The sequence below is a fragment of the Euphorbia lathyris genome, chromosome 9, assembly GCF_963576675.1.
Source record: "Euphorbia lathyris chromosome 9, ddEupLath1.1, whole genome shotgun sequence".
Taxonomy (NCBI): domain Eukaryota; kingdom Viridiplantae; phylum Streptophyta; class Magnoliopsida; order Malpighiales; family Euphorbiaceae; genus Euphorbia; species Euphorbia lathyris.
In genome coordinates, this window is record NC_088918.1 from 26,626,599 (window position 1) to 26,643,357 (window position 16,759).

The 16,759-nt window shown below is 35.8% G+C and overlaps 1 protein-coding gene and 1 non-coding gene across 2 annotated transcripts; both read right to left on the bottom strand.

Moving 5' to 3' along the window:
- Nucleotides 1–786: 786 nt before the first annotated feature.
- Nucleotides 787–4,905, bottom strand: LOC136206594 (sec-independent protein translocase protein TATA, chloroplastic). The gene is made up of 2 exons (XM_065997708.1): nt 4,457–4,905; nt 787–1,050 (listed from the first exon to the last, which is right to left on the bottom strand). Exons 1-2 carry the CDS (start codon nt 4,760–4,762, stop codon nt 916–918), a joined length of 441 nt encoding a protein of 146 aa, XP_065853780.1. The 5' UTR covers nt 4,763–4,905; the 3' UTR covers nt 787–915.
- A 6,209-nt stretch (nt 4,906–11,114) lies between these two features.
- On the bottom strand, nt 11,115–11,221 carry LOC136207615 (small nucleolar RNA R71). Its single transcript, XR_010676747.1, has one exon. It is a non-coding gene; the product is annotated as a small nucleolar RNA R71 (small nucleolar RNA).
- Nucleotides 11,222–16,759: the final 5,538 nt, after the last annotated feature.

Here is a 16,759-nt window from a genome sequence, read left to right on the forward strand (position 1 = left end):
TGTGGAAAGTTGAGTCAGTGAGACCCCTAGTTTATTCGATTAATTAACAAATCATTATTATTTTAAGCTATTATAAATTATTTATTACCTCAAAAGAAGAATATACTATTTTTTTCCTTTATGGTATGCTTATAATTGGGTTTATGTTAAAAGTATGTCATTATAACAAATTGTTTGATTAATTTCAATTGAATATTTTACAACTACTTGCTTGCAAAAAGACCTTATTCTTTGTGGAGTTTATAATTTGAGTCAAACAATCAAATCTAACATCAAATTGTTCTAATCTTGAATTTATTCTTTCAAAAACTTCTAAACCAATTTAGTTTCAATTAGTTTGATTCTTTTTTTTCTGATAATTTTTACTTTATTGGGAAAATAATAAATTATGTATCTATTTGTTTAATCAAACTTTGGGTACCCCTATAAGCACGCATAATTGTTCTTAATAGAAACTTAAAAGGTGTTTGATTGCTCCTTTTCATACTCGAGTTTTAGGTTTTTAGTTAGTAACCTACTGTCTGCCTTTTACACTTGAAAAGTAGTTTTTACAAAAGTAGAAAATCCATATTTTTTTAGAAAAACAGTTTTTTCAAACACCAAATAGCGGTAGGTAAAACAAATGGACCTTAAGTGTTCCCTTTGTTTAACTTTAATGAACTCTTAATGCTCGTTTGGTTCTTCTTTTCGGGGCTCCTTTTTGTTTTTAATTTCCAAAAAGTAAAATAGAAGTGTTTAGTTAAAATTTATTTCGAAAGAAAAATCAGCTAATTTCTACTATTGATCTACAATGAAAGCAACTTTTACCATTTCAAATAGCAAGTTTCCATTGATATACAATGGAAGCAAGCAATATAATCTCAACACATTCATGCGTAGTTGGAAAAAATTTCTAAACTACATATTTCTACAACCTCATACACTCTCCTTTGAGTTTGATACTTCAACATCTTGTTTCTTCTCCTCGCTCACTGCTGCAGGATTTTCTTCTGAACTTTCTGATAAGGCGTCTGGTTCTTTTTTAAGTTCCGACTCGAATTCTTTTGCAGCCTGCATATTTTCAACGAATTTCAATATCAATAGCAGGCATTGCTTGAGTTTCAGAATTCAGAGCACTTATTAGCAGGATATAGTATCAGAAATAAGCATAGAGAAAGAAACTAACAGAAATTTCTCCCTAGAGGGAAGCAACAACAGAAATCCATTTCCATGGTTACATTTTCTTGGCATAACATAAGTTCACATGATTACCATTTGAGGTTCATAAAAATTACACTGCAGACTACAAGATTACTGATATCTTCAAATGCATATAAAGTCAAATCTCTGTAACATGAAATGACTCAGACCAACTATCAGTCCATTGTATAATAACATACCAATTTTGGAAAACGGCTAAAAGCCAGAATAATTGCAATTTGATGATTCTTACAATATATCAACATGAATACGTGTCTAGCGCTCTCCATTGTCATGCCAGTGTTCAGAAAAGAGAGCATTTAATTTAAGACACAATGGATAAAGAGGAGTGTAAATTTGCCATACAAAAGTTATACAGTGCTTCCAAGAACAGATCGAAGACTAAACTTTTCATTACTTCTAAGGAGTTGCAAATGTATATAGTTTCTCTGTTTCCTGAAACAAGGAACGAAACCTGACAGCAATCACTTCCTATTGCCTCTCTGTGGAGACCACAGTTCCTCTATCACGAGATATTTTGCATCATTATGGATTGATAAAGGGCAGCCCGGTGCACTACGCGTCCCCGCTGAGCGAGGGTCCGGGGAGGGGTCCCACCACAAGGGTGTACTGGGAGCAAGCCTTCCCCTACCAATTTATTTGGCAAGAGGCCGCTCCTAAGACTTGAACCCGTGACCTCTTGGTCACACGACAACAACGTTTACCGTCGCGCCAAGGCTCGCCCTCTCATTATGGATTGATATGTGGAATAAATTCTAAAAGTTTCCTTTTTCTACCAGTGTTCAACCAGAAACTAAAAAACTCTAATCCTTCTCTCCACTAATTCCAGAAAACAATATTTTTGGTCCTGTACTTGGCCACATTTTGACTTTCAGCCTCTGAACATTGGTTTGATTAGATTGGGCCCTTGAACTTCAATTTTGTTAAAATCACGGTGGTTAGAATCGTACGAGTCGAGTCGATTCCATATGATTTCGAGTAGTATCTATGGTATGACTCGAAATCATACCTAAATGGTGGTGAATCGGCCCAGTCCACCGATTCTGGCGATTCATGTTAACATGCACAATTGTTTTTTTTTAATGGAGTAAAAAACGAATCTGGCCTAATTAATAAGAAATTGAAGAAAACTAGGAGACTCTACAAATTCTATTACTTTGCAACTAGGAGACCGGGACTCTACAAATTCTATTACTTTGCAGACTCTCTTCTTTCTCTGTTTCTTTCAGACCATTCCCTTCCGCCAACTCTCTTCTTTCTCTGTTTCTTTCACAAACAAAAATTCCTCCTACTCTCCATTACACAAACAAAAACAGAAAACAAAGCATCAACTTGAAGAGGCATCAAGTCTCAACAGTCAACATATATTATCATCATCAAATATCATATTGGAAAAAAGACACTCAATTAGTTGATAACTTGATATAATTTCTGTTTTGACATTAAAATTGCATTTTTAGACTAATATTTAAAGTTAAACATGGTTAATATATATATATATATATTTATAATATCTTGAATTTGATCATAATCTTACGATTCATGAGTCCCGATTCACAAAATGAGGATTTCGAGTCACGACTCACGAGTCAAATCTCGATTTAACAACTATGGTTAAAATATACTCCTTAATGGATGAAATTGTTATGCTTGATGCACCATGAACTCCGCATTTAGAATTGAAAAAAATATATATATCAAAGTTCAGTCCATTAAAGAGTGCATTTCCATGAATCCAATCGTATATATTCCGTCCATAAGATATGCATTTCAACAAAATAACAGTATAGGGGTTAAATTTCACCAAATCAAAGTTCAGAGGTTAAAAGTCAATATTCAACCAAGTCCAGGGAAAAAATATAGTTTTCCCCTCTGATTCTGTTAGCAGGCATAGTGCTTCCTGGAAGCTTCCTGCTTAGAGTTTACAGCCTAGAAACCTCACTACTGCAGTACAGTCCTCAATGCAAACATCATTTACCTATCTAATGGCCTAGAAAAATGCTGTAAATAACAGTCATGTATGAGAAGGTTTCTGGGATTGCAGAAAAATTGTTAATCTGGAAGTGGCATATTGATTTAAGATGGGTCAGCAGATAAATTTAGAAACCAATAACAAAATCTTATTGAACTTTCTTTCTCCTTCCTGAGGAAGGGGACACCACAGTAATTGAAGAAAATCACTTTTGTACATAAATTAAGTGAGCAGCAAAGCAAGGAGCTCGAAAGAAAGCAGCATAGTGAGGGGCTTAGATTTGAATTCTAAGAGAACCATTCAACCGAAAGTTTTTATTCAGCCTAGAAGAAAATACTCCAAAACATCTCTCATAATTTCATTAAGGCAAAATGCAATTTTAAGCCCTTGAAGATTACATGTTTGTACTTTGTACTACTGAGTACCACAACTTCAACTTTGTTTTATACATGCCCTTACGCTTTATGTGTTTGTGCTAATAAACCCTCAGTTCATAGTTGAAACCTATTGAGTCTAATTGTTTATATAGTTTTTATTTTCCAGCTCTATCACGCGCCTTTTATAGGTCATAAGCTTTACTTCTGTTAGAATGGGTTCAATAGCTTCCAACCAGAGGCTTAATAGAACAAGGTTGAAGTTGAAGTGCTTAATAGCACAAACCGCACTTAAAATTTCAGTGGCTTAACATAGTGTTTGCCTTTCACAATAGGTAAAGATTCCCAATGCAAGATGGAATTCAAGCATCAGCCAGCACAGCATGGCCATTGATTTAACGCTTGAAAGCTAAAAGGGATAGAAAGCACATATACTGATAAAAACTTCAGTTGTTGGGTTTCAATTCCGCTATGGGGATGGTATGTATACTGCCTTAGGGTATAGTCTTTGTTTTATTGAGTCAATATTATTATTTCAAACCATTGAATATATGCTTTAGCCACATTTAACTGTAAGCACTATTTGAATTGAGTCACAAACCAGAAAACTTCAATGAATCAAGTATTAATGCGACCATTTGAGAAATCAGAGAAAATCCTATTCAAATCGAAATCAACATGCTGGAAGCATTGCACAATAAATATCAAAATCCCTAATTCCTCTGGAAAACCTAAGCAGCATAGCCCTACAAATCAAGAAATGAATAGAATTAATAAACCTAAAACTACAATTTGGTCTGATTTAAACAAGGTCTAATCCTTCGCTTCTACGCAGAAACCTCAAATCATAGCACGACCAAAGATAAAATTGAAGACTTAGTATCATGCAACTGCAAATGAAACAACTAACCTGCTGGAAACTCTTGACTGTCTTGCCAATACTCTTCCCAACTTCAGGGAGTTTCTTGGGGCCAAAAACCAAAGCAGCCACTCCAGCAATCACAACCAATTCAGGCACTCCAAGACCAAACAAAGCATTACAAGTGAGACCCTTTCTAGTTCTGCATCTTGTTTTAGGTAGAACCAGAGCGTTATTGCTGAATTTCTTGTTTGTATTCAAAAGAATTGCACTGTTGAAGAAAGATGAATGAGAAGAAGAGAAGGGGAGAGCATGTGGGGTTCTAGATAGGGATAGAGTTACAGATGAAATCTCCATGATTTCTGTTGTTATAAATGTTTTGGGGTTTTGGAAATTTGGTCAGTGGATGTGGGTGCGATTGGGTTTATTTGGGTACACGGAGGGGAAGATGGTTGCGTGTGGATATGGTGGGGTGGGATTTCGGCTGTGACATTGGGATTATAGACTATGAAGATATTTTGGGATAATCCTCATCTCATAACTCACAAATTTATCAGCTTCCTTCTGCATATTAAAAAAAAAATAAATAAATAAATACATATAAAATCATTTTAAAAAAACTATTTACAATTACGTCCATTAATGATTTTGAATTATATCAAACTATTAAAATTTTTAATATATTTTGAAGATTAAAATTTATAAATTAGAAATTTATATTATATTTTTTAGCGTTTATGATTTATGAATTGGAGTCTATAATTTTTAAATTATGATGTAAAATCATAATTAGTTGTAATTTTGTACTTAATTATCATATTCATGTATTTGATCTAAAAAAACATTTATAAAGAAAAACCAAACAAGCCCATTATTTATAACATGGTTCAAAATCGGATCATAACAAAATCAGAAAAGACAAAAAGAGAAAGATTAAATATTCAACCAGAGTTTAACTATCATAGAATCCAATTAAAAAACGATATTTTAATTCACATTTAACATCGTAATATAATAAAATGTTTTATTTTTTAAAATGATAAAATATTAACATTATTATAAAAAAATCTACTAATAAAACTATTTATAGAATATTAATTAATAATTTTTAAAAATATCAAATTATACATTAAAAATATAATCTAATTCAATACGTATAACAATTTAAAAATATTGTTTTTAAAAAAATTTAAAAATATAAAATATATAGTTTTTTTAAAACTAAATAATTATTATTAACATTATATGTAAATATAATAAAATATTAGAGTATATATTTTATAATTCAACTTAAATGACATAATTTACTAGACTTTTAAATTGTATTACATATGATAATTTATTATCTGAACTTGGTCATGTGCCTAAATTAAGTTGCTGATCCGATGTCGCATTTGTGCCTACAAAACAGTATGCAGGTCAAACAAGGTCGGAGTTCGGAAAACCCGCTCTGATGCTCAAGTTTTTGAGTTAGGACCGAATGGAAGGGTATGGACTAGTTTATAGATAGTAGTTAACGTACCAAACCTTGTGCCTATACCTGTATATTTATAGTGCACGATTAGGTTTAAGGTTGTCACCTATTTAAGAATCCTTATGAGCTTAAGATTCCGTATCCCTCAAGGATTCTGAATCCTGGGAGAAATAATTTATCTCGTAGAATTCTAGAAGATCCTTTGAGGTGTTGATGTTAGAGGCTTGTGCGTTGTGAGAGGTCGTCGTTCGTTGGGCTTGGGCCACATCGACCGTTTCAAACTTGTTAAAGTAAGGCCGAGGCCATCATGGATGAGTTTAGGCCCTTATTATCCTTTGAACCTAGGCCGTAATGAGGATAGCGATGATGTCACACATGTGATATCATTTAGTCTGGTATCAGATATCCCCCACCACCCAGTCATTAAGACATTCTTTCCAATATTCTATAATAAATCTTTTGTGAAAAGTGCATTTTGTTATTTGGCTCAAGTCATTATTCTTTCGGGATCATCATGTGCCCTTTTTCTGTTGTGATGATGTGTCAGCTGGGGGTTGGTTCAAGGATCTTGTGTTTTGCCGGCTCTTAATGATATTGCTTATTTTAATGCTAGAGACGCTTTAGTTGTCTTTAGGGTCTTTTGGCTTTCCTTTTCTTCCCTTTATCTTCCTTCTTCTTATCATTTTGTTTTATCCTGTCGTTCCATTTCTCTCAACATTTTCAAGCTTCTTTCTAACTTTTTCGACTTCTGTTTGGGAGTAACTGCTCTTCGTGACACTCTAATAAGTTTTTTCCCTCGTTTGTCTTAATTTCTTTGGTCGCGACTCCCTATTTGTCATGGCATCTGAACACTTTGTTACGATTCTTCCATTTCTGCATGTAGGTTTCTATCATGGGTGTTGTGAGGAAAATTTGCTATCTCATTAGTTGGCTGCCAAAAAACATGCTGATGAGGAGGCCGAGGTCACAGCTCGCTTAGCTGAAGTAGAGGAAAACGCTCGTCTTGTGGGTAGACGGGTTTATCAGGATATTCCTTCCTCCCCCTCTTCCACCACCTCTAGTAGCTATTGAGGGGCACTATAAACAACTCCTTGGGTAATTTTAGTTTCTTTTCTTGCTTCATTCTACACGGTTGCTGGGTGCATCTTGTGATGTCGTCTTTATCCTTTGTGCAGCCATCCTATTGCGTTGGGGTCCCTGTTTTAAATTCTAAACCTTTGGCAGTCGTTTCTATTTCCTATGGTGGTCCTCTTAAATCTAATTCTACTGTTTCCTTCCATAAGAATGAAATGTCTAATCCTTTGGATGGAGATACTAAACATGTGGATGTTGCAGGAGAGAAGAATTGTATCCTCACGGAGGGAAATGACTCCCAAATGTGCTCCAATGATGATGATCCGCAAGAGGAAGAACGACTTGTGGCTCTGTGAAATTGCCACACATCCCTCGTCCTAATATGAAGATTTGCATGATGGGAGATGCTCAGCATGTGGTGGGTGCTACTATCGGAGGCTTGGATCTTGTGCCTTTTGAGCCGGCGGGAAATAATTCTAGCATCGTTTTGTTGGAAGAAACAGCCTCCGAGCCTACTGAGGGAGCTGCGGTTCCCTTGAAATGGGACGAGAAGATCTTTCGAGGAAGAAATCGTCTCTAAATGGTGCCCAATCTCCTAAAGGCGGGACTCTACCAAATGCAAACACAACTGGGCATTAAACGAGGTGCTTTTGCTGCTTTCATTCCTTTATAAGAAAAGGTCGGATTGGCCTTCGAAGGTAACAATCCTCCCACTTCTCCCGCTGCATTGGTTCCCAGTCTTTATCATCCTACTATTGCTCCTTCGCTTGGGGAAGGATTATCTAGGTTGTTTTATGGAGGGCCTCTTTTTGTTTATGTTGAGGCCCATTTAACCCCTGAAGCTATGAATCAGTTTGTCTAGTTTAGTTTGTACAGTGTAAGATTTTGTGTTTCTAGTTGTTTTTTATTCTTCATCTTGCCGATCCTCTGGGCTCAACTGCTTTGGTTCAGCGTTGGTTGTCTAGGTATCCTTTGGGTCCTTGCCTGGAATATCCTCGGGTTGCAAAATCGCTATGTCAATTGACACGGATTCCTGTGAAAACTGATTTGTCTGCTCAGACGAGTGATCAAGAAATGATGGAGCTAAACAACGTCCGGAAATCCCAGATTTTAGCCAATTTTTTCATGTGTTGTGCTTTTGGGCCATTTGCTGAGTTATTATTCTTATATTTTTCTCTTTTGTGTGCAGGCCATATATTTGAGTGTTGAGGTTAGGGAACGCCTTAAGGACACTCTTTGTTGAGTGGAGCCATTAGAAGCGAGACATCAAATTTACTTTAGCCTCTGGGAGGAGATTGGTTTGAAGAAAACTCGTGAAGTCATTGCTCTTCGGGAAGGGGAAATTGCAGCTCTACAATATGACCTAAGGCAAAAGGAGAAATGGATTGCCTCTACCAAGGAGGCAATAATGAGTTGCCATGCCGATTTAAGCTGCCTTAAGGTCGACCTTGTCGTGGTCCAAGCAGCTGAGACACAGGCCGGGAACAGGGCGTGTGCCAACGAAGCTTCGTGTGCATGCAAAAGGATAAAAGCTACTCTAACAGCTATGAATGCCCAATTAAGATGGGCAGGAGATCAAAGTGAAAGGTTCCGAGAGGAACGCGATAGGGCAGAGTCTTAAGTTGGCATTTTAGATAGGATCTTTATGTTGTTTGGGCGGAGTCCACAGATTACAACACACGCTTTTCTGCTCAAATGGCTGAGTCTAATGAAAAGTGGTTGAAATATGCTGAAGACTTGCGAGAGGTTGACATTCACCGCACTAATAATAACTTGTTACCTAAACTTGGTCATGTGTCCAAATTATATTGCTGATTTGATGTCGCGTTTGTGCCTACAAAATAGTATATAGGTCAGACAGGACCAGAGTCCAGCAAACCCGCTCCAATGCCTAAGTTAGTTTCTGAGTTAAGACCGAATGGAAGGCTATGGACTAGTTTAGAGATATTAGTTAACGTACCAAACCTTCTATTTATACCTGTTAAGCCCAAAATATACCTATAATATCATCAATAATTACATCAATATTGCTACGAATTTATGCTATTTATACCTATTTAGAAAGCTTTTACTTTCGAATATGTTTCTTTCATGCAAGGTACATAAATATTTGGTAAAATCCAAATAGGAGTAAAAAGAGCTCGAAAATAGAAGAAAAGCCCTACAAAAGGAGTCGAAGACGACGAAAATTAATAACGCCAAGTCGAGGACATGAACGAGAGCGAAAAAATGAAAAATGCTCCGTGCCGCGACCGCGGCTTCCCCTTTTCACGATCGCGACACGCGTCCTTCAGCCATTTTACCCTTCGTCCGAAGTACAATTGATGCTCCCCCATTCTCGGTAGTGAATTTGATAATTCTCGGCAGGAGATTTAGAAGCCTAGTTACACACTTTCGTTTTCGACAGAACGCGATCATTCGGGTGGATAAAGACATTCCTTCACGATCCTTCACAACGGACACGACACTTCGATCAAGACTCTTCAATATCTATAAATAAAGAGTTGATGGAGAGTTGAAGAGAAGAATAATATAATGTGATATGTGTAGAAAAAAGAGATTAGTGTAGAATTTATGTAGAAATTCCGAATCAAGTGATTCAGAAGTTAGATTTCGATTCTGTTCAAAAGCAATATGATGTACACACATTATTTACAAATTAATAACAAATTCAGTAGCGTTTAGACATTGTTCCAGTTTAGTTTTCATTTTGGTAGTAGACCGACCCAGTCTCTATTACGAAGATTCAGCGAGAAGATTGAGTAAAGGATTCGCCCCTGAGCCTGACAAACTCGAACGAAACCCAAGGAAAGGATTGACAACCCGTTCACTTGCACGCCGTCGAAGAATTCAATGCTCCATGTTCTCTGTAAACTTGTATCAATTTATATTTCATCTAATAAAGTCCGTTCTATTCGATAGATTCTTATGTAGCACTTTGGTAAATGAGCCGAAGTGGATTGATGCTGGTGTTTTCATTAAAACGTATTTAATCCAAAATCTTTACAAGGAAACTTTGTTGAACACTTAGGCAAATTATTATCTCGGTAGAGTTTTAATTTGGTTAAGGGCAATTATCCCGGATAAGGGTTTTGTCGCGTTCAAAGCCAATTAATTAGAGGTTCCGTCATTTATTTCATCTTTATAATTCGTACAAAGTTTAAAGTTGTTTCTTTGCTTAATGCAAACAAATATACCTGTTTACTTTTCTAAAGTACTAAAACGTTCCTGTTTTGCAAATTCATTTTTAATCAGATATTTTCTAACATCTTCATATTCTAATCTAATTCTCATTCTAGCTATTTCAAAACCAAAACCGATTAAATGATTTTTCCATATCATAAACCTAAGAGTAAATTTAACCGATTGTAAATAAGTTTTGTTAAAAAAGCGTTCCCTGTGAGATTGATATCTTTTATTACTACAAGCGTATACCGTGCACTTGCGGAAATCGCTCAACAAGTTTTTGGTGCCGTTGCCGGGGAAACGCTAAAATTTTTGACAAAATTTTAAATTTTTCGTGTTTTATTACGAATCTAGGTTTATTCATACTTATTCAAACTTTTATATTTTTAATTATTTTCAATTACTAACATATTTATTTTTCAAATTCTGTTTTGTAGGTAGTTTCAGTTCGTGCGAAATTTCAAGTTCATGCGCAGTTCTCGAAGTTCGGGCACGTCACCAGATCCTATTGACCCAGAAATTGAAAGAACCCTTAAAAAGAACAAGAAAGAAAAGAAAAAGAAAAACCAAACCCCAATAAAAACTAAAATTACCGAGCCAGAAGTTATGGCCACACTTATGGATTACGCTAGGCCAGGAGTGGCCGGTGTAACAAACAGTATAGTTAGACCCCAAATCAATGCAAATCAATTTGAAATTAAGCCTGCGTTGCTTAATATGTTGCAAAATAATGTAACGTTTTACGGGTTACCTAACGAAAATCCTAACACCCATTTGACAAATTTCTTAGAAATTTGTGACACTTTTAAAATTACAAATGTGACTGCGGAAGCAATCAAACTTCGCCTTTTTCCTTTTACTTTGAAGGATCGAGCCAAAGAATGGTTAACTTCTATGCCAGCCGCATCAATTGAGACTTGGGAGCAATTAGCCCAAGCATTTTTATCAAAATTTTTCCCTTTAGCAAAAACCGCAAGAGTCATTAAAGAGTTAACATCTTTTTCTCAAAATGATAATGAAACTCTTTATGAGGCTTGGGAACGTTTTAAAGAACTTCAACGTTTATGCCCACACCACCAATTGCCCGCTGAACTTTTAATGCAAACATTTTATAATGGACTAAATCCTACAACTAGAGGTTCATTGGATGCTATGTCAGGAGGGTTATTCATGAAGAAAACATCTACCCAAGCGAGAGAACTTTTGGAGGAAATGGCAATCAACAGCAGTATGTGGCCCGCGGAACATGGACACGTACCAGTAGCGAAACCATCATCCTCAACAACATCATCAGTTAAAGGTATAGTGAATCTTGATCCAGTAGCGATGCTGCAAGCCCAATTTTCTGCCTTGTCGCACAAAATTGATAGGTTTATGGCACCGTGTGATCCTAATGGTCAACCAATCCAAACGGATGTGGATTACGAAGGTATGAGTGAAATTGAACAGGTAAACTTTGTCCAAGGGCAAAACCAAACTAATAACCCTTATTCCAATACATATAATCCTGGATGGAGAAATCATCCTAACTTTAACTGGAGAGATAATAACAATAATAATGTTAATGCTAATCAAAATCGTACTACTAATTATCAAAATCAATCAAGAGATACGATTAGCACCTTATCTTCTAAAATCGACAAATTCATTGATGCGATGAGCGGAAAAATAAGTAATCACGACGATGGTTTTAAACGGATCAAGAATAAATTCGATCAGCTTATTAAAAACCAATCATCTAGCATCCATAATTTGGAGATTCAAATTGGACAACTCGCTAAATCAATTCCATCCCGCAAAGTGGGAAGTCTTCCAAGCCATACGGAAGAAAATCCGAAAGAGCATGTTAAGGCTATCACTCTTCGTTCAGGGAAAAACTACTTAGGCCCGGAAATGCCCGTAAATTCGACTTTACCTGGAACTGATTTACCAAAACCCAAAGAAGATACATTAAAACAAAAAGATGCACCGATTGACTCTAGTACAAAAACTTTTGTACCCAAACCACCTTTTCCACACAAAGTCCGCAATAAGGACTATGATAAACAACTTTTAACATTTTTAGACAAACTTAAGAATTTGCATATTAATTTGACGTTTATGGATGCAATTACGCAAATTCCCAACTATGGAAAATTCCTCAAAGATTTAATTTCAAAGAAAATCAGTTGGGAAGGGATTTCATCCATTTCACTAACTGAAGATTGCAGTTCGATTGTGTCAAGCAATTTGCCCACAAAACTCAAAGATCCCGGATGTTTTACCATTCCGTGTAAATTGGGAGATATAGAATTCCCAAGTTGTCTTTGTGATTTAGGAGCAAGCATTAACTTGATGCCATTATCTATTTTTAATAAGTTAGGCTTAGAAGAAGACATCAAACGTACCAATATGGTTTTGCAATTAGCGGATCAAACCACTAAAAGACCATACGGTATAATTGAGGATGTTTTAGTTAAAGTTGACAAATTTATTTTTCCTACCGATTTCGTTATTTTAGATTTTGCTTATGATGTAAATTGTCCGCTAATCTTTGGTAGACCGTTCATGAGCACGGGACGTGCTCTAGTTGATGTGTTGGAAGGGAAAGTAGTTTTACGAATAGGAGATGATAAGATTGAGTTTGATATGAATCAAGCGATGAAATATCCTATGGAGGATTTCGCTTGTATGAAACTTGATTTAATTGAAGAATGTGTAAATGACATTGTTCAAAAAGAAGAAATAATAGAACCTATAATGAGTGAGGAACTAGAAGATAAGGACCCAGAACCTTTGATTCGAGAAGATGGACCAGTTCCGCCTTCAATTATAGTTCCACCTAAATTAGAACTTAAGGAATTACCAGGTCATTTGAGGTACGCTTTCTTAGGCAAAGGCGATTCTCTACCTATAATTATCTCTAACAAGTTGACACAAGTTCAAGAAGAAAAATTGAAAGAAGTTGTTAGAAGTAGGATAGGAAGTATGGGTTGGCAAATTTCTGACTTAAAAGGTATTAATCCAAGTATTGTAATGCATAGAATTCACTTAGAAGAAGATAAGCCACCTAAAGCGGATAGGCAAAGACGCCTAAATCCGAACATGAAAGAAGTAGTAAAAAATGAGATTACTAAAGTTCTGGACAATGGAATCATCTACCCTATCTCGGATAGTGAATGGGTTAGTCCAATCCATTGTGTACCTAAAAAGGGAGGCATAACAGTTGTAAGGAATGAAGAAGGAGAATTAATACCCACACGAACCACCACTGGTTGGAAGGTTTGTATAGATTATAGAAATTTAAATAAAGCAACAAGGAAAGATCATTTTCCTCTTCCTTTCATTGATCAAATGATCGAAAGGATAGCTGGTCATGCTTTCTACTGTTTTCTTGATGGTTACTCCGGATTCTTTCAAATATACATTTACCCGGATGACCAAGATAAAACAACCTTCACATGTCCTTACGGAACATTTTCATATAGGAGAATGCCCTTTGGTCTATGTAACGCACCTGCAACATTTCAACGTTGTATGACTGCGATTTTTAATGATTTCAGTGAAGATATCATGGAAGTTTTTATGGACGATTTTTCAGTTTATGGAGATTCTTTTGATTCGTGCCTAGAAAACTTGGATAAAGTTTTGTCTAGGTGTGAAAAAACAAATTTGGTATTAAATTGGGAAAAATGTCATTTCATGGTTGATGAATGAATTGTTTTAGGTCACAAAATATCTGAAAAAGGATTAGAAGTAGATAGAGTAAAAACCTCAGTAATAGAAAAATTACCCCCTCCAACTACTGTTAAGGGAGTAAGATCATTCTTAGGACATGATGGTTTTTACAGAAGATTTATTAAAAATTTCTCTGTAATTTCCAAACCACTTACTAATTTACTCATGAAAGATTCAACCTTTGATTTTAATGAAGAATGCGTTAAAGCTTTCGAAACATTGAAAAATGCTTTAGTCAGTGCACCTATTATTGCTAAACCTGATTGAGATTTACCCTTTGAAATTATGTGTGATGCAAGTGACTTAGCTGTCGGATGTGTTTTAGGTCAAAGGAAGGATAAGAAACTTCATGTCATTTATTATGCAAGTCACACACTGTCTGGTGCACAATTAAACTACACCACAACAGAAAAAGAAATGTTAGCCGTAGTTTTTGCATGTGACAAGTTTAGGTCATATTTATTAGGTTCAAAAGTTATTATTTATACCGATCATGCAACATTAAGATATTTGTTTGCTAAAAAGGATGCAAAACCACGTCTAATTAGATAGGTTTTATTATTGCAAGAATTTGATATAGAAATTAAAGACAAAAAGGGAGTTGAAAACCTTGTCGCCGATCATCTATCGAGACTTGAAGATGAAAACGGTCCTATAGGTGAAACTATCGGTATATGAGATGATTTCCCTGATGAACATCTCTATCAAATGAAAAGTTTCATATCACCTTGGTATGCAGATATTGCTAATTATCTCGCAGCCAATATTGTTCCGGAAGGATTAAATTCCCACCAAAGGAAGAAATTTTTCTTCGATATTAAACAATACTTTTGGGAAGATCCTTTTCTGTTCAAAACTTGTGGTGACGGGATAATTAGGAGATGCGTTGGTGAAAATGAATTTGAATCCATAATGTCAGAATGTCATTCTAGCTCTTATGGAGGACATAATGGAGTTAACAAGACAGCAGCTAGAATATTTGAAAGTGGTTTCTTTTGGCCTACGATGTTTAAGGATGTCCGTTCATTTATTACTCGTTGTGATAAGTGCCAAAGAACAGGAAATCTAGGAAGGAAAGATGAGATGCCCCTCACAACCGTATTAGAAGTTGAAGTCTTCGATATGTGGGGGATAGATTTCATGGGACCTTTTCCCCCTTCCAATAGTAAAACTTACATATTAGTTGCCGTTGATTATGTTTCAAAGTGGGTTGAAGCAATTGCAACCCCGACGAGTGATTCTAAGGTTGTCGTTAATTTTCTTGACGATATATTCTGTAGATTTGGTTGTCCAAGAGTTATAGTTAGTGATGGTGGTACTCATTTTATAAACAAGAGTTTTGAAACGCTTATGAAAAAATATGGAGTACGCCACCGCGTATCAATGCCGTACCATCCTCAGTCAAATGGTCAGGCGGAGATATCAAACAGAGAACTCAAATGGATTCTCGAGAAAATGGTTTCATCCTCTAGAAAAGATTGGTCTTCTAAACTCAATAATGCATTATGGGCATACCGTACTGCATTTAAAACGCCAATAGGAATGACTCCGTACCGTTTGGTGTATGGTAAGGCATGTCATTTGCCAGTCGAATTAGAACATAAAGCCTATTGGGCTATTAGAGAACTAAACTTTGATTTGCGACAAGCAGGTAAGAAACGTTTGCTCAATTTGAATGAGTTAGATGAGTTACGTCATCTATCTTACGAAAATGCAAAGATTTATAAAGAAAAAATGAAAAAATGGCACGATGCCAAAATTAAAGTTAAACACTTTAATGTTGGGGATAAAGTGCTGTTATTTAATTCACGACTTCGTTTATTTCCAGGAAAACTTAAGTCCAGATGGTTAGGACCATATTTAGTCGTCAAAACATTCGATTACGATTCTTTAGAACTGGAAGGTCCTACCGGAGTTCGATTCAAAGTTAATGGTAATCGATGTAAAATCTATTACGAAAATATTTCCCAACTAGGAATTGAGTTCGTAACAAGATTATCTGACGTATGAATTACTCAGTTTATTTTACACAGTTTATTTTGTTATATTGTTTTTATGATTTTGTTTATTTTATTATTATTTTATTTTATTTTCAAAATGCCATTTTTATTAGATAACTTTATGTTATGATTTAAAATACATAAAATATTTATATTTCATGATTTTAGATTTGATTTTTAGGAAATTAAGATGAATTTGAAGTTTCAGACAATTCTCTGCCGAGAATTTAGAATTCCCTGCCGAGAATCCCTTCATTTAAGAATGTCACAAACAGGTTCGAATTTCTCTGTTCATACCGAGAATTTTTAAATTCTCTACCGTGAATCAGGAGGTGGCTTTGATTCCTGATTTTCGCATGAAAATCAGCATGTCGCGACCGCGGCTTTGCCATTCGCGGTCGCGACACGCGTGTTTCCTGCACTATCAGGCCTGAAACACTCTCACCCTTTCGACGAACCTCTTGGCAATTGAAACATTAAGTTTCTTCATTCCAGAAAGGTACAAATTATACCTTTTCACAATTAAAACAATACCTCTTTTCATCCTAAACTCTTATAAATTAATCTTAGAGGATTCAAGTTCTGTTACAATTCTTTTTCATCTTTGTCAGAACTCTGATTTTTCTTCACAAATACCGTTCTTTGCTAAAGTAACACTAACTTTTGCACTATGCCTACCAAATACAAATCACCTAGGCATAATGCTGCCTCAATCAACAAACGCCCAGACTTATCCAAGCGATATGGGGCGCCTTTCCCTATCTTCAACCACGATGAAGGTAGACGTTATTGGAATCACCGTTACAAATTCTTCACCGGAATGTTGTATATGGATGAATTTCTTAATAGCCAATTAGGCATTACTGATGACATGAGCCGCTATATGGAGCGCCTAGGGTGGAC

Bases quoted from the DNA above. Each gene is read 5' to 3' on its own strand.
- LOC136206594 (XM_065997708.1), bottom strand. From the start codon at position 4,762: ATGGAGATTTCATCTGTAACTCTATCCCTATCTAGAACCCCACATGCT. The intron at 1,051-4,456 runs GTTAGTTGTTTC...GAAAATATGCAG, and splicing joins CAGTCAAGAGTTTCCAGCAG to GCTGCAAAAGAATTCGAGTC.